Genomic DNA, 16,766 nt, shown 5'->3' on the forward strand with positions numbered 1-16,766 from the left:
GTGGGCGCCGACGTGTTGCTGCGAGCAGCCTGCACAGCCGTCAAGGCCGGGGCCGCATGCACACAAACCAAGTGTTTGTTACAGACTACGTCTCAAAGGAGCACTCTAGCCACGCCGTCCGCCTCAATTCGTCACAGACGTGCGGTCCCACATAAGCTCCAATAACGCTGTGCCAAACTGTCTATGGCCCGGCCGTGGCCCAAACCTCTGATTCCTCCGAAGCGCGCGAAAGTGATCCAATGCGGGTCCGGTCGCGCCAACCTCAACTTCATTGCAGCCGAGTACTACAACCCGCCTTTGCAACGCACACAGGCCGCCCTTCGGCAGCCTGTGACACGGCTACGCTAACCTCCATACCCACCACATCCTCTACTAGCTCACTAGCTTGTGCGGGGGATGGCATGCCCCTTGCGGGCGCCGAGGGCCTGCCTGTGCCACGCATCGAGCCTCGCCTGCCCCCAACACGAGCCACACAATGCAAACCCAAGCCGGCAGCTCTCATGACGCCCCACCACACACAAAGGGGACTGCAGCAGCCTGGCATAAAGCAGGCACTGTGCCATAGAGACCGCCAGTGCAGGCGCTTTCATGCGACGCACAACCTGGGTGCTCCCTACCGCCCGAATAGTTAAGTTAGCCACAGTTAAGTCCGGGGAACAACACACTTCACCAGCGAACGCCCGGTATAGAGGGCGGTGCCGATTGCTGGTATGCGTGCGTGAATTCGTGCCTGTTCAAACAGCTACACAATCAGGGGCGTCACAGGGGATAAGCTAGAGGCCCGTGGTCGAGCCCGCTCCCCTTCCGCAACAAAAAAACTCACGCCGCGAAGGCTGTAGCGGCAACGAATCACACACGCATACTCCATCGCTCACTGCTGCCAAGATGTAATGGAAATACTCATGGTGGCAGGGGAATGACTAACAGCTTACCGTGAGCACCGGCAAACACATCTCTCTCACGTGTTCCGTCTTCATAAGTGAATGGTACGTGCACGGCACTCTCTCTCTACGCCTGCTCCCGCTCTATTTCAAGGGTGCCGTAAAACGAATGGCGCAAGCCCGGCGTCAGCAGGTGGTGCGATGTTGCCATTCGTGGTAAAATTGATGGCTAAGCAACCTCCGAGCAGCAGGACCCCTCCCCCGAACTCAACACACCAGCAGCGCTGCTCCCGTCTGCTGACCTGGCGACTACTGTTTTCCTACCTGTCCCACAACCCAACCCAACCCACCCGGCTTCAAAGACAAGTCCTATCCCGTTCCCCGATTCTTTGCTGTCCGTCCCCGCCGCCGCCGCCGCCGTGTGCTGCTGTGCTGCCACCGCCGCCCCTCTAGGGCGTCTTGAGAACGCTGTTGCGGACGCTGCTGCCGCTGACGCCGTAGCTGGCGCCGCTCCCAGTGCCGTTGCCGCTGCCGGTGCCGTTGCGACCGGCCCGGCCGGGCGACGTCGCCCGCTCCGCGTCCTCGGCTGCCTGCGAGCGAGCAGCCCAGCGAGGCCGCCCGTCAGCGCAAACTCACAATTCGAGAGACGCCAGCGAGCCAGGGAACAAAGCAGCCTCTGTAAGGCCCCAAGGGAAGTCGCCCCACTCCCCATGCCTGGAATCCCCACCAGCTGACCTCACGTGTCTCTCCCCTCCCCCCCCCCCGCCTCTCTTCCGCTCTCGCACCTGCAGTAGCGACTCCGCCTCCGCCACGCGCGCCGCCGCCTCCGTGAACTTGGCCTCCGTGTTGCTCAGCTGGCCCTGAGGGGGAGCGGGAGGAGCGGGGCGGGGCGGGGGGGGGGGGGTGCGTCAGGGAGCAGGGCAGCAGGACGGCTGGGTGCCCAGCAGCACAGGAGGCACTCGCAGGAGTTACCGGTAAGGTGAGCGCAGGGCCTGGCCGGAGGCCAGAGCTCCCCTGGGACAGCCGCGGCTCTCACAATCGCAGCTGGCAACGTTCAGCCCTGCGTTGCAACCAACCAACGCGCGCCCCCTGCGCTTCACACATAGCCACGACCCTGCCGCCACTCCGCCGCCGCGCACCTGCATGTTGACCATGGCCTTCTCCGCCGCCGCGCGCCGCTCCTCCGCCGCCTTCATGGCGTCACGCGCCTTGGCCACCTGATCCTCCAGCTTGGAGCCCTGCGGGGTGAGAGGCGAGACGGAGAGGGTGGAGGGGAGGGTCGTGGGCGTGTGCACGGGCGGTGCCGACAGCGTGCGAGTGTCCAGGACATGGCGTCCAGCGTCACCCTCCAGCCCCGGCCCAGCCCCTCCCCTCCTGGATGGAGGTGGCGCTTGTCTGGTCGTCACCGAGGCACCCCACACCAGACATGTCCGCAACACCCTTCCTCCCCACCCCCAGAGCTCCCTTTCCGCCCCTGCGCCCCGCCCCCGCCCTACCCTGCCGCACCACCCACCGACTGCTTGGCCTTGTTGAGCGCCTGCTTCAGGTCGCCCTCGCGCCCAATCGCGCCCTGCGCCACCGCCATCGCGCTCGCGCGCTGCAGCTCCGCCGCCCGCGCGGCCGCCTCCGCCGCCGCGCGCCGGCTCTCGCTCTCCTTGAGCGCCGCCTCCGCCGACTGCGCCCGCCGCGAGGCCTCCCGCGCCGCCAGCGAGGTGGCGCTGGCCTCGCCCTTGGCCGCCGCCATCTGCGCCTCCAGCCGCGACACCTTGGCCTGCACCATGTTGAGGGACTGCTTGAGGTCGCCGCGGGCGCCCAGCGCCAACTGGCTGTCGCGCAGCAGCGAGGCCTTGACGGCCTCCGCCTCCGCCAGCGCCTGGCTCAGGTCAGCCAGCTTGGTCTCGGCCGCCTGGTGGGTGGCCAGGGGGGGGGGAGGGTTAGGGAAGAGGGGAATAATAGGAGGGGGAGGGAGAGCGAGATTCCAAAGGCAGCAGCATGTGGGCGGGGCGGGGCCGATGGCTGTCCGGTCCCGTACGCCGGCGCCTTGGGCCCGGTGTTGCGCTCTGCTCCAAGCCCAAAAACCGCAACGCAGACACGCCCCCTGCGTCGCGGCCCAACCCTCAACTGGCACCCATGCCGACACGCAGCCAACCGCTCCTCACACGCGCTCACCCCTACCCCACCTCCGCACCCCGGCCCCGCCCCCCCCCCCTTTACCTGCGAGCGGCTGACTGCTGCTGCGGCCTGGTCCTGAAGCTGCGCCAGGCGGCCCGTGGCGGCCTCGGCCTCGCCCTGGAACTTCTTGGCGGCCTCCTCGAACTGGCCCGCCTGCTGCCGCGTGCTGTTGAGCTGCTGCTTCAGGTCGCCCAGCCGGCCCAGGCTGGCCTGTGCGGGGAGGGCGGGGGGTATGTGGCACCAGGGGTCGAGCAGTGAGGCCAGTGGATTGAAACACCAGGCACTGCGGGAGCCCAGCTAGTCGGAGTGGTATCAGGGGCGGTGGAGAGGCGTGTTAAGAGGAGACCGACAGGGCAAGGAGGGGAGCGCGCGAGGGCGCGCTGACGCGACAGGGCCCCGGCACCGCAGTGCCACCTGCCCCAGAGCGCCTCCTATGGTGCTGCAGCCGCCCCCTACTGCTGTGGGCGCCACACGCCCGCCCGCACGCCCCAACACGGCCACAAAGCCCACGCACGTCCTGCCCGCCCCACACGACATGAGCTACCCTAACGTCCACAGCCGGCCGGCGTCCCTCCAAGCACGGCTGGCGCCCCACCCCGTCCCAACCAGTCACGTGTCTCGGGCATATGCCCCCCCCCCCCGCCCACGCCTCCTGCCCGCCCACGCCCCCTCCCCGCCCACGCCTCCTGCTCGCCCCCCCCGGAGCCGCTCGCCCTGCTACTCCACGACGCCTCGGCCCACATCCCATAAGTATTATCGCTTGCAACTAACGCCTCTGCCTGCACCCCCGTTTTCGTTGGTTTTGGTTTAGTTTGGGCTGGTATTTACAAACCCCCCCCCCGCACCTGCATGTCGCGCATGAGCACCGCCTTCTGCTTCTCCGCCTCGCTCAGCTGGCCGCTTGTGGTGGCCAGCGCGCCCTCCGTGACCGCCAGCGTCTGCCGCGCCGCGCTCAGCTGCTCCTCCGCCTCGCGCGCCTCCTGCTCCGCCGCCTTGAGCTGGGAGCGGGTGGCCTTCACCTCCGCCTCCAGCCGCGTCGCCTGTGTCGGTGCGGGTAAGGTGTCGGTGCGGCCGCACAAGGAATGTGTGAAGCAGAGCGCACCCCTGGCTCCTGTTTGATGGGCCCGGGCAGCCCGACGGCAATACCCTAACCCCCCTTCCCGACAGCCCCCCTCCTCCCCGCCCCCTCCCCACCTGGCGCTTGGTGGACTCCAGCGCCGTCTTCATCTGGTTGCTCTCCCGCAGCGCCAGCGCCCGCTGCTCGCTCAGCTTCTCCACGCGCGCCTGCTCCGCCGCCAGCGCCTCCGCGGTGCTGCTCAGCTCGGAGCGCGTGGAGGCCAGCTGCTGGCTGCTGGCGGCCGCCGCCTGCGCCGCCTGCTGCTGCTGCTCGCGCGCGCGGGACAGCTCCGTGTTCAGCTGCTTGGCGCTCTGACGGGTGGCATTCAGCTCCTGTGTGCCGCACATGTGTGTGTGTGGGCGCCAGCACGAGTCAGTCAATCTGTCTTTTGGTGGCGGCACGTGGGAAGACCGCCCCGCCCCGCTGCTTCCTCCCCCTATCCTCCCTCCCGCCCAGCCCCTCCCGCCCACCTGGCGCAGGTCAGTGGCCTTGGTGATTGCGGAAGACGCCTCCTTGACCAGCTTCTCGCGCTCCGCCCGCGCCGCCTCCAGCTGCGAGCTGGTGCTGGTCAGCTTCTTCTCCGCCTCCGCCGCGCGGCCGCCCACCGCCTCCAGCTGGCCGCGCACCTGCAGGCGCACGGGGGAAGAGGCGCACAGCAGCCCGAGAGCGTCAGCGGCGGGACGGGGTTCCAAGCACGAGTGTTCAGGCGATGGGTTGGGGTCAGGGTTGCTGCAGATGCCCTGATGCCAGGTGGTTCTGGGATACAGTGGTGTCATTTGTGGTGGTGGTTGCTAGCCAGGTGGCACGGCCAGCTGCCGCTTTCACACCTGTTGCACCTGCGAGCTGCTCCCCCTCTGCCGCAGCCCTGCGGCGCCCCAGCACAAGCCCCAGGGGCCCCTCAACCCCGGCCCTCGCCCCTCACCTGCTTGACCTCCGTCTCCAGCTTGGTGGCCTGCTGCTTGGTGGCGTTGAGCGCCTGCTTGAGGTCCGTGGACTTGGTGATCGCTACCTGCGCCGTCTTCACCAGCTTCTCGCGCTGCTGCTCCGCCTCACGCAGCGCGTTCTCCGCGTCCTGCCACTGCCGGTTGGCGGCCTGGGCCTGGCTGGTGGCGGCGGCCAGCTGCGTGCGCGCGCTCTTGAGCTCGCCGTCCAGCTTGGCGCTCTTCTCCTTGAACACGTTGAGCGCCTGCTTCAGGTCGCTGGCGCGCGACAGGGCCATCTGCGCGTCGCGCACCAGCGCCGCCTTCTGCGTCTCCGTCTCGCGCACCTGTGTGCGAGTGAGGATGTGCGTGGGTGTGGATGCGGGGTTGGTTGCGGAAGGCGGGATACGGGGCGGCAGCAGGTATAGGTTGCGCCAGCGCTGCAGAGCTGGAGCAGCCGAAAACAGCACGGTACCGCCGTCCACACCGTGTTTCATGGGTGGCTACCCTCCCTCCACCCACTGCCTCTCCCCTCCCTCTCACTGCCTCCCTCCCTCCCTCCCTGCCACCGCCTCTCCCACCTTGGCCTCCGCCACGGTGAGGCGCTGGTTGGCCTCCGAGGCCGAGGTGCTGGCGGCGGCCAGGCCGGCCTTGGCCTTCTTCAGCTCGTCGTCCAGCTTGGCGGACTCGGCGCGGCTGATGTTGAGCGCCTGCTTGAGGTCGCCCTCGCGGCTCAGGCTGGCGGTGGCCTGCCGGATGAGCGCCGTGTTCTTGGCCTCCAGGTCGGAGGCGGCGCTGCGGGCAGCCAGCAGCTCGGCGCGCGAGGCCTCCAGAGCCTGCTTGCCGGTGGCCAGCTCCTTCTGCAGCGCCGGAACCTGCACCTCCAGCTCGCGCAGCTTGGCGGACTTGACGGCCAGCGCCACGTTGGCCTCCTTCACCTGCTTCTCCAGCGTGGTCACCTGCGGAGGATGGGAAGTGAGGAGCAGTGAGCGGCAGGAGTGGACACGGTGGGCTGGGACAGTTCCCTGCTGCGCTGTCACCTCATCGCCGTCGCCTCCCTCCCCTCGAACCCGCTAGTTGCCAAAACCTTTTCGACCCTCCTGCCTTCCTCTCTTCAGACACTTCCACGGGCCCCTCCACCCCTGCCCCTCCGCCCGCCCGCTCGCCCCCGCGCCATCCGCACCTGCGCCCGGGTGGCGTTGAGCGCCTGCTTGAGGTCCTGCATCTTGCCCAGCTCCACACTGCGGCTGCGCACCAGCACCGTGTTCTTGGCCTCCAGCTCCTCCGCCTGCTGCCGGGCCGCCGCCAGCGCCGCCTCGCGCGCCTCCAGCGCCTCCTGCCGCGCCGCCACCTCCGCCGTCTGCTCGTCCAGCGAGGCCTTGACGGACGCCAGCTGCTGCGCCCGCTGCTGCAGCTGCTGGCTGGCGGTGTTGACCGCCGACTCCAGCTTGGCCACCTGGGCCTGTGGGGGGGGGGGCGGCAGGTTGGGGAGGGAGGGGTTGCATAGGGAGGGTGTGGGCAGGTGCGGGTGCGGGCATCCTAATTTTTGCCACACGCATCATGTGGAATGCGTTGCCCACAGTTCCATCTATCTAGTACTTCCGTGTCGTTGCCTCGATTCCCCGTGCCCCTCATTCCAATCCACCGTGCCATTCCCCAGCAGCGCCAGTACAAGTAGCTACCATCTTCGACCCCGCCCCCAACCCGCCTCCACGCCACCGCTTCCCGTCTCTCTGCCGCACCTTGGTGCTGTTGACCGCCTGCTTGAGGTCGCCCTCGCGGCCCAGGCTCTGCTGCGTCATGCGCATGAGCGAGGCGTTGCGCTTCTCCAGCTCGCCGGCAATGGACCGGGCGCTGTCCAGCTCCTCGCGCATGGACTCCATCTCCAGCCGGCTGGACTGCTGCTGCATCTGCAGCTCCGCAAGCTGCGGGGGGCGGAAGAGGAAGAGAAAGAGAGAAGATCCCGGGGGCGAGTGTCACAGAACAGAGTCAAGGAGTAGAGCACCAGGGATGGGGAGCAGGTAGGTGCGTTGGGGAACAGGTGCAGAGAGAGAAATGAAGGCAAAGGGGCGGCCGACTAGAGTACTTGCACGGACGCAGGATGGCTGCGCAAGTTGCCCGGGTCTCCTCATGCGTTCTCGTACGGTGGCCCAGTGGGCCATGGCCACCCAGCCGCACCCCCGAACTCCCGCCTGCCCGCCCCGTCCCCCCATTGTTGCCCGCCCCCACTCACCAGCTGCTTCATCTCTCGGACCTTCTGCTCCTTGGTCATCAGCTCCTGCTTCACCTGCGTCAGCTCCGCGGCGTCCCGCGCGCGCAGGCTGAGCTCCTGCTTGCTGTACTGCACAATGGACTGCATGGACGCCACCTGCCCCTCCAGCGCCGCCACCTTGGCCTCGCGCTCGCCCAGCAGCATGCGCGCCTCCTTGGCCTCCACAGTCAGCAGCGCCACCTGGGGAGGAGGTGAGGCCAGGCAGTGGTGGGGAGGGGGCGGGTGGACAAGGGCTGCAAACCGAGCACTGCGTAGCGTAGCGCGTGCGGCCGGCTGCGTTTCGGCGTCCCATGTTTTCATGGTCAGAACGCCCCTGCGGCACCACAGCCCCAAGCACACACTTCTTCCCGCACGGCACGCTCCGGCCGCCTCACAAGGCCCTCCTCCATGTCCCTACCCTTACCCCCACCCCAACACCCACGCACCTGCGCCTCCAGCTCCCGCAGCATGACCTCCTTGGGCGCCAGGTCCGTCATGAGCGCAGTGGCCTCCTGCGGAACACCAGGACACGCCAGAGGACACACACAAGTCAGGACACCACCAGCACGCCAACCCACACACCAGCACACCAGCATTGGCAGGACCCCCCGTCGCCGCCGCATCATCACCCCCGCAGCCCGCGCCCTTGTCCTCCTCTCCATGCCCCTCCCCGTCCCTGGTGCGTCCCTCCTCCCCTTCAAGCCCCTCCCTGTCCTTCTGTGTCCCTCCCCGCTTCCCCTGCCCCCCGCCCTGCCCCTCCCCCCCCCCCCCCCACCCCGGCCCGCGCACCTTCATGTCCTTTGTGGCCAGCAGCTGGTCCTTGCCGATTGAGATCTGCTGCTTCATCTTGGCGATCTGTGTGTGTATGTGTGTGTATGTGTATGGACATGTGTGTCATCATGGGGGTTGGGGTGTCGGACTCATCGGGGCACCCAGTCAGCCGGGCCGGGAGTAGCCATCCATGGGATGGTGTGTATCAAATATGAAGTGAAGTGCCGACGTCCAGAGGTACAGCGGGCACACGCGACGCATTCCATACCGTTGTTTCGCCAGCGGCAGGCTGCTGGTTCCCCCGTGTTTCCGTGGCGGCTAACGCTAAAATACTAAGTTCCTATTGAAAGCAAGTAGTCTGGAGTAGTAGTGGTGATAAGTAAGGCTCGTTGGTAAAGAAGCTGAGTGCATGCGTCTAGGTGGCTAGCTTAGCTGCTGCGGCGCGAAACCGGGACCCCGCGAACTCACCTAATCGCTCAGCAATGCAAGCCACGCCAGAGCCGCGCGCGCAGGGGGAAGCACACACAGGAAATGGGCGAGCGGCAGTAAGGCGTGGCGGACTCAAACAGCAAACAGGCGGCACAGACATACAAGCAAACGTGCAATGCGAGTAGTAGTGAGAGCCAAAGTAAAAACGTAAAAAACGGCACGACCACGCGAACAAGCACGCGTCATCCTCCTGCTCCGGCGCCTCCTCTTGTCCGTCCCATCAGCTCCCGGGCCTCTCAAGGGGCTGGCGTCCACAGCCCTTCTGCCAGAGCCCGCCACCATTCCACCCCGCAGCGCCTCAGCCCCCTCCTCCCGCCCCCGACGAGTCGTTGCCAATGGGACCTGCACGTGGGGCTCGGGCATACAACCCCCACTTCCCCTTTCTTGCTTGTGGAGCCTAGTTCTGCTGCACCCCGCCTCCCTCCCTCCCTCCCTTCCTCCCGTCCGCCCGCACCTGCTTCTCCAGCTCCAGCATCTTGCGCTCCTTGTCCTGGATGGCCGCCCGCGCCGCCGCCACCTCGCTCTCCAGCTGCTGCGCCACCGCCTGGCTCTCCACCGCCACCGCCTGAAGCTCGTCCTCGCGCGACCTGGGGACCGAGGCAGGTTGGGGCGGCGGCGGGAGTGGAAGGCGGGAGTGGAAGGCGGGAGTGGAAGGCGGGAGTGGAAGGCGGGAGGTGGGGAATGGAGGCGGAGCGTTGCCAACTAAGCACGGTCCAGGCTATGCGCCCGCCTCTCCAACTTGCAACAAACTAACTGCCTGCCTGACAGCTGGGGTGGCCCCATATACACCCCCATTCATCCCATCTCCCTGGATCCCCGCCCCGGACTCCGGTCTCTGTACACCTGACTGCACGCTAACACACCCCAACCCCGCCTCACTTGGCCGCCTGCATCACCGCCTCCTTCTCCTCCTTCAGCTCCTCCACCTGCGGCGGGGTCGCGGCCGCGGCAGCAGCAGGCACACAGTACGTGTCGGCAGGGGCAGGCGTTGAGACGACCGCACACAGTGCGACGTGAACGGCGCCTCACGGGCGCAGCTGCGGCACATCGCGCAAGACTCAACGCCTGGAAACACACACAACCCAGGCAACCCAGAGGCCCACTGCCGCCGCCTGCTCCCCCTGCCCCCCCCTGCTCTCCCCCCACCTGGCTCTGCAGCACCGCCTTGACCTCCTCCTTCTCCTTCTCCTTGTCCTCCAGCTTCTCACCCAGCCGCTCCACAGCCTGGGCCAGAGCCGCAGCCTTGGAGGAGTCCGACGTCTGCGGCAGGGGCAGGAGCAGCAGGAACAGCAGCAGTGGATCAAGAGAGGGGTGCGGCGTGACGTCCGTCCGGCGGAGTCTACAAGTGGGGCGACCTTTGCATCCCCAACCATCCCAGTAAAACCCGGCCGACCAGGGACGGATGCGGCTGGCTTACATGTGTTTCCACCGGCCCATGGTTTCCGGTTGCCGCCTGTCTTGCGAGCAGTCCTGTGCCGGCTGGGACCACCACCGCCCTGCCCCGCAGCTCCTCCTCCCACCAACAACACCTTCACCCATACCATACTGCAAGCCGCTCTTGCCCCCCGTGTGCCTGTGAGCCGCTCCATCCGCCGGACCATCTCAGCGGCGGCGACGCACCACACACACGCCGCGTATCCCTCTCAGCCGGACCGTACTGCCCCCACCAGCTTTCCCCCTCCCCCACCCCCCTCTCATGCCCCACCTTGCCGAACTGCTGCAGCCCCAGGAAGGCTCCAATGCCGCCCAGCACTGTGGCGCCCACAGCCCCGAAGTTGAAGCCCCCGCCGCCGCCGCTGCCATTGCCGCTGCTGGTGTTGCTGCTGCTGCTGCTGCTGGTCCGGCCGGTGGTGGTGCTGCCCGACACGGTGTTCTTCTTCGGCCGCGGCCGGGAGGTGGTCGAGGAGGAGGACGAGCTGGAGGAAGCTGCGGGGCTGCTGGAGGCGGCCGAAGCCGACTTCGGCGATGGCGCAGCTGTGGGCTCTGCAGGCGACGGTGATGTCTCCGCCGAAGACGAACCCGACGCGCTCGTCTCCAGGCCCTGCCGCTTCTTTGCCCGCCGCTCACGACGAGCAGCGGCGCGGGCCTCCTTGGATTTCTCTTCGGCGGTCTGCCGTCAACAGTTTGTTTGCCGGGGGGTTGCGTGGGGATGGGGGAAGGCAAAGCCGAGCTTCCCGTAACCTCGAAGCACGCTTCACGCAAGCACTTGTGACACGACAGTAAGAATGGCCCAGCTGGCCGCCCTCGCGGGAGAGCAGCCCCGCCACGTTGGACCGAACATGGATGGGATAAAAAGGAACACCCTTTCCCTGCCGTCACCCACCTCGGCAGCTGCAGATGCTGGTGAAGTGAATGATGCGAGTATCGCAGCAGTGCCACCCAGCAAGCCCAGCCGCCTTGACGGAGTGGGTGAGCGCGACTCGTTATTGTCAAGCGTTGCCAAACAACGTAATTTGATAGCCCTAGAGCTCTTTGGCACGCATCTTTGCTTGGAGATGAGGGGCTTTGCAGAGCGCAACATCGCGCCCTTGCCCACGCTGGGCGTGGCTCTAGAGTTCAGTGTCTCCATTGGGGAAATGTACTACAGGGCAATAGTGAATGAAGATTCTAAAGCCAGAAAGACACGTAGTATGAAGCCAAGATGGAACTTTTGCGCAATTGAAGCCAGGTCAGAAACCCCCAGAACTCCACATTCGCCCCGCCCAAATGGTACATACAAACAACAAAAGCACCATGAGCACAATGACCTTACGTGGCCTAGCAAAGCCCGACCGCAACGCGTGCAAGCCGAGTCCAGAATCGGGCTGTAGCCCGCTTTTCCTCGCACTGGTCAAAACGCGCAACAGGCACCAGAATTTTGCTGCATGGTCGTGCACTTGTGCCACACCAGTTCAGCTCTTGCCGCACACGCGAGCTCAGGGCCCGCGCCCCCTCCTCTTCCAGGCTCTTCAGCAGCGCCTGCCCCACATGTTGCCACACACCGGCCATTAGCCGGCGCCAGTCGACCTCCGTCTCCCCCGTCAACACGCTCACACGCTTCACGCAACACACTTTGTCACCACGCCCGCGCCCACGGTCTTGCTGGAGTCGCGGATGGCGAACCGGAGGCCGACCTGAGGAAGGAAGGGGACCGGCGACACACAGGGCGCACACGGTTCATGTGGGGACTGCTGACGATGGGCAGTGGGTGCCCCACACGGAGCTGCTGCCAGTGCGAAAGCGCTTCTGGCGCAGCTAGTGCCCCTTCACACAGTTGCGACTTTGCGGGCCCACGCAGGCCGGTGGTGGGCCGCTCACCTCCAGCGCCACGGGTGCGGACAGGTCGATGGTTGCGCGGAAGTTGTCGCCGGGCATGACCATGGTGGTGCCCTCCGGCAGCGTGATTTGCCCTGGGGGGGGGCGAGCAGCGGAGGTGGCGGCGTGGGTAAGACATTGGGGCTGGGGCACACGCAGTCGGGGCGGGAGCACAAGGGGGGCGATTGCAGGCTGTGTGCGAGTGTGTGGCGGACAGCAGCTGCAGAGCGGCACACACCACGCACACGCACCGGCCACGTCGGCGGTGCGGATGAAGAACTGCGGCTTGTACTTGGTGGTGAAGGGCGTGTGGCGGCCGCCCTCCTCCTTGGTCAGCGCGTACACCTCAGCCTCGAATTGCTGTACGAGGGGGAGCAGGAGGGAGGGAGCCAGGGTCAATAACGTTCAGCCCGACACACAGTTGGGCGTACAGTGACAAAGGTGGGAACAAGGAGCCGCATCTACCCTCGCCCCCCCCCCTGCTCCCACCTTGTATGTCTTGATGCTGCCGGGCTTGGCCATGACCTGGCCGCGCGACACGTCCTCGCGCTTGATGCCGCGCACCAGCAGCCCCACGTTGTCGCCCGCCTGGCCCTGGCCCAGGCTCTTCTTGAACATCTCCACGCCCGTCACGGTGCTCTTGATGGTGTCCTTCAGACCCACAATCTCAATGTCCTCGCCCGCCTTGATGATGCCTGACGGGTCGGGGAGGAGGGGATTCCGTGCGGGGGACGGCGGTGGCAAGGCAGCATGCATGGTTGGGAACTTGGGATGGCGGTTGCTGGTGGCGACTTGGCGGATACAGGCAGCTTCGTAGCGGGGCACACAGTACGGTACCTATTCGTTTAGGTCAGTCACGTTGCGGCCACCACACGCCTCCCTGCGCCTGGGGGCTGGGACACACAGCCTCACCCTGCTCGATGCGGCCGGTGACCACGGTGCCGCGGCCGGCGATGGAGAAGACGTCCTCGATGGGCATCTGGAAGGGCTTGTCGGTGGCGCGCTCCGGGACCAGCACGTAGTCATCCACGGCCTGTGGCCACAGGCGGGGACATGATGGGTGGGTGGGTGGGGGGTTACATGCATGACCAGTTAAGGAAGTCGTAGACGGTAGACCATCATATGAAAGGGAGGGTTACCGGTATGTGCCCGAGCGCACACGACGAAGTCACATCATCATCAGAAAGGCCACCCCAGAGGCAGGGAGGGGTGGAAGACGAGGTGCGAAAGGCCCATGCAGGTGTTAGCAGCCCGGCACGCTGTGGTGTCAAAGTATCGGGTTCTCTTTCCCCACGGTTCCCGTGCCGCGGCACGCTTCTTCGGCCTCACCTGCATGAGCTTGAGGATGGAGGCCTTGCCCACGGTGTCGTCCTTCTCGCCCTTGATGGCGGCCAGAGCCGAGCCGCGCACCACGGGGATCTCGTCGCCGGGGAACCTGAGCCGAGTGGTAAGAGCCCACGGGAAAGGGAGAGAGGTAGGCGTGTGCACAGGAGGGCAGAGGCCCCATGCAGACGTGTGACTACAGGACCGCGCAACAGGGGAATGAGAGCGACTGAGCAGCCAGTCAGCCAGCGTGCGCGCTTAGCGTGCTGCAATCCGTACCCACCAACCCGCCACCATAGCCGCTCGCCAATACGTCTCGCTCTCTAACCCGCCCCTACACAAACGCACACACGCGAGGGTGGGCCGCCAGCGGTCCCTACCCGTACTCACTTGTAGAAGCTGAGCAGCTCGCGCACCTCCATCTCCACCAGCTCCTGCGGGGGGGAGGGAGGAAGGGAGGGGAGACGCCGTGCATACTGGGTTGGGCGAAGGCGAGGGGAGGACGGGCGGCCGCGCCCGTGGCCGTAGGACACACCAGGACCCTGCCGACTCGCACAACTTTCCTGGTGTGGCCCCGCCCCGCCCTGATCCGTTCATGCCGACATGCCCGCAGCCCCGCCCAACCGCTACCCGTACTTTGCCAGGCTCGCAGCGCAAAGCAGCCCAATGGCCGCACCCCATTCAGCCCACCCCACCCAGCCCATCATCATCACATACACACAGAGTCACACGCGCGCACCCCCACCCCCACCTGCAGCTCCTTGTCCTCCACCACGTCGCACTTGTTGAGGAACACCACAATGCGGGGCACGCCCACCTGCGTGTGCGCGTGTGTGCAGGCGCGTTGGTTGGCGGGTGGGTAGGAAGAGGGGACGCATGGACAACGCGCACGTGCATCAACAGCGGCGACACGGCGTGTCCGCGGCGGGGGCACGCACGTGCCGCCTCCGCGGCTGGTACGCATGTGCAGCAGACCGCAGCCGTCTAGCGCCCATCCTCTCCCTCTTCCTTTCACTGTTCCATTCTGACACGGGCTTCCTCCGGGCCCCGAGCTGTACCAACACGCGCAACGCAGCATTTTTCATCATCCATCCATCCTGTCCTGGTCTGCCTGCCAACCGCCTCGTGCCTGCCCGCGTACTGCCCTCCAGACTACCTGCCTCCCATCTGCCTCCCCCTGTCTCCCGCCTGCTGATCCCCTCGTCCCACCCGCCTGCCCCCCCCCTCGCTCCTCTGGGTCATTGTGTCTCTGTGACTGGAATCAGCTACCCTCTCCCCCGTGCCTCTCCCCCGCTCCCCCCCGCCGCCGCCTGCCTCCCGCCGCCTGCCTCACCTGCTTGGCCAGCAGGATGTGCTCGCGGGTCTGCGGCATGGGGCCGTCGGCGGCGCTCACCACCAGGATGGCGCCATCCATCTGGCAGGAGGGAGGACAGAGGGAGGCGGGAGGAGATGAGAGCGAGTGGGCGAGGACCCGTATGGGCAGATGTGTATCTGCGTATGGGTGACGGAACGGATATCGTGCGCGGCCACGCCTTGTGTTATGTGTGTGTATGCCAGGCAGTTGGTGCGACGCCGCACCCTGGTGCCACGCTCTTGCAGTGTGGCACCGTGCAGCCACCCCGGCCGCAACGCACGACCCCGCTCGTCCCTCCAATGACTTCCAGCCCCAGTCAAGCCCCCAAACCCTGCCCCCGCCCCCCGCTGGCCCCGCCCCCCGCTGGCCCCGCCCCCCGCTGGCCCCGCCCCCCGCTGGCCCCGCCCCCCGCTGGCCCCGCCCCCCGCTGCCCCCGCCCCCTGCTGCGCCCTCCCTGCACCCGCCTGCGCCGCGCCGGTGATCATGTTCTTTACGTAGTCGGCGTGTCCGGGGCAGTCCACGTGCGCGTAGTGCCGCTTCTCCGTCTGGTACTCCACTGCAGGCAGAGGAGGGGAGGCGGGGAGGCAGGAGTGGGGTGGGGAGTGTGTGTGTGTGTATGTGCTCAAGGCGGTGCAGTGGAGAGGCAGGAGGTGCGCGACGCCCCGGACCAGCTGCAGGACCAACACTGGCATCGGCGGTTCCACCCGCTAGGCCGCTATCAAGGACGCAAAAGATCCTAGCCTGCCGCCCCTCGCCGCGCCCACACGCACCATGCGTGGCGTTGATGGTGATGCCGCGCGCCTTCTCCTCGGGCGCCTGTGGACCGCCGGCGCACACCGCGTGGCGGTCAGTGTGCGGGTGTGGGAGGTGTCAGGCACCCTAGGGCCGAGCCCACTTGAGCCCGGTCCACGCGATTGTGTCCCCCCTCGCACTCCACAGAGCGCCCCCACATTCACCTCCATCTCCACGTACCATCACAACCACGAACCACGGGCTCCAGCAGACGCCGAGGCCCCTCGCCCCGCCCTCCACCGCACCCACCGCTCCTTCCATGCGGCTACTACGTCCGGCCTGTGCCCGCGCCCTCACCATTCGCCCACACCCGTGCAATCCGCCGGTCTCTTCCCTTCCCTGTACTTCCTGTCCCCCACCCCCCTTCACCGCCCTCCCACCCACGGACCCACCTTGTCGATCTGGTCGTACGCCACAACCTTTGTGGAGCCGCCCGTCTCTGCCAGCACCTACACAGCCGTTGCAGTGTAATGGAGGTTTGAATGGCCGTGGGCTGAAAGTGAGCTGAGGAGAGCCGGGGTGTGAGACTGCTAAGTTCTTCTCAGGGTCCGGGCAGGGTCCGGCCGGGTCCGGCGCACACCGGCACTCTGGCGCTGGAAAGCCACTGAGCCGCATGCGCCGCCGGCGTCATGCAAGCGCCCTTCCGTGGCGTCCTTCCCACCCTGTCCCCGTTCCCACCCAGGCCAAAAGCCACACCACCACACCACAACGCCCGGCTATGCAATGCCACCCTGCGCCTTGCCTTGGTGATGGCAGCGGTCAGGGTCGTCTTTCCGTGGTCGACGTGCCCGATGGTGCCCACGTTCAGGTGGGGTTTCGTGCGCGAGTTGATATCGTAGCAGAATGCTCGCCGCACAACGTTAAAGACGTTGTTCTCCGACGCCAATGGCCTGTTCAGGGACCCGGTCCGCCGCTCAGTCCCGAGATGGCCACGCTGATGGAAGCATCACAACCGCGCCGCGCTGATTGCAAGGCGCGACGCAACCAATCTCAAGCCACCTCAGCCTTGCAACCCACCGGCTTGCCGACGAAGCTTGCGCCTGCAGCGTTGACAGCGTGGTCGCGAAAATGCGACGCCCCGCGCCGACCATAAGACCCGCCGCGAAAGCCATGTTATGTGCGTGACCCAATATGATATGTAGCGCGATATCAGATCGGACTAGCGGGTGGGTTTCGTGAACTGATGATCAAATTTATCACTAGTTTGGGGCTAACGTGCCCAGACTCGTTGTTTGGCTGGGGCACAAAACACAGTACAACTAGCAACAGTGCGTGGGCAGTGGAACGTCGATTTGCTGCACATCGTGTCGCGGATGGCGGGGATGACACGCCAGCCTGACGCCCGACCCCTGCCCAACTGGCCGCGTAGGACTACGTTGACAAATCTCAGCCGATGTTATGC

The 16,766-nt window shown here is 66.4% G+C and overlaps 2 protein-coding genes across 2 annotated transcripts; both read right to left on the bottom strand.

Moving 5' to 3' along the window:
• Positions 1 to 66: 66 nt before the first annotated feature.
• Positions 67 to 11,127, bottom strand: CHLRE_06g259100v5 (uncharacterized protein). Its single transcript, XM_043062760.1, has 20 exons — positions 10,925 to 11,127; positions 10,307 to 10,711; positions 9,748 to 9,861; positions 9,481 to 9,527; positions 9,056 to 9,188; positions 8,131 to 8,196; positions 7,788 to 7,853; positions 7,324 to 7,542; positions 6,833 to 7,015; positions 6,274 to 6,552; positions 5,672 to 6,049; positions 5,093 to 5,437; positions 4,641 to 4,796; positions 4,248 to 4,502; positions 3,899 to 4,093; positions 3,096 to 3,263; positions 2,395 to 2,787; positions 2,021 to 2,119; positions 1,667 to 1,741; positions 67 to 1,471 (listed from the first exon to the last, which is right to left on the bottom strand). Exons 1-20 carry the CDS (start codon positions 11,120 to 11,122, stop codon positions 1,331 to 1,333), a joined length of 3,915 nt encoding a protein of 1,304 aa, XP_042923466.1. The 5' UTR covers positions 11,123 to 11,127; the 3' UTR covers positions 67 to 1,330.
• A 46-nt stretch (positions 11,128 to 11,173) lies between these two features.
• Positions 11,174 to 16,604, bottom strand: CHLRE_06g259150v5 (uncharacterized protein). Its single transcript, XM_043062761.1, has 14 exons — positions 16,382 to 16,604; positions 16,107 to 16,254; positions 15,757 to 15,813; positions 15,343 to 15,388; positions 15,037 to 15,128; positions 14,552 to 14,632; positions 13,970 to 14,035; positions 13,609 to 13,652; positions 13,225 to 13,330; positions 12,808 to 12,928; positions 12,385 to 12,590; positions 12,147 to 12,255; positions 11,899 to 11,990; positions 11,174 to 11,714 (listed from the first exon to the last, which is right to left on the bottom strand). The coding sequence occupies exons 1-14, from the start codon at positions 16,474 to 16,476 to the stop codon at positions 11,640 to 11,642; spliced, it is 1,338 nt and encodes a 445-aa protein (XP_042923467.1). The 5' UTR covers positions 16,477 to 16,604; the 3' UTR covers positions 11,174 to 11,639.
• Between the last annotated feature and the right edge of the window lie 162 nt (positions 16,605 to 16,766).

The sequence above is a fragment of the Chlamydomonas reinhardtii genome, chromosome 6 (assembly GCF_000002595.2).
Source record: "Chlamydomonas reinhardtii strain CC-503 cw92 mt+ chromosome 6, whole genome shotgun sequence".
Taxonomy (NCBI): domain Eukaryota; kingdom Viridiplantae; phylum Chlorophyta; class Chlorophyceae; order Chlamydomonadales; family Chlamydomonadaceae; genus Chlamydomonas; species Chlamydomonas reinhardtii.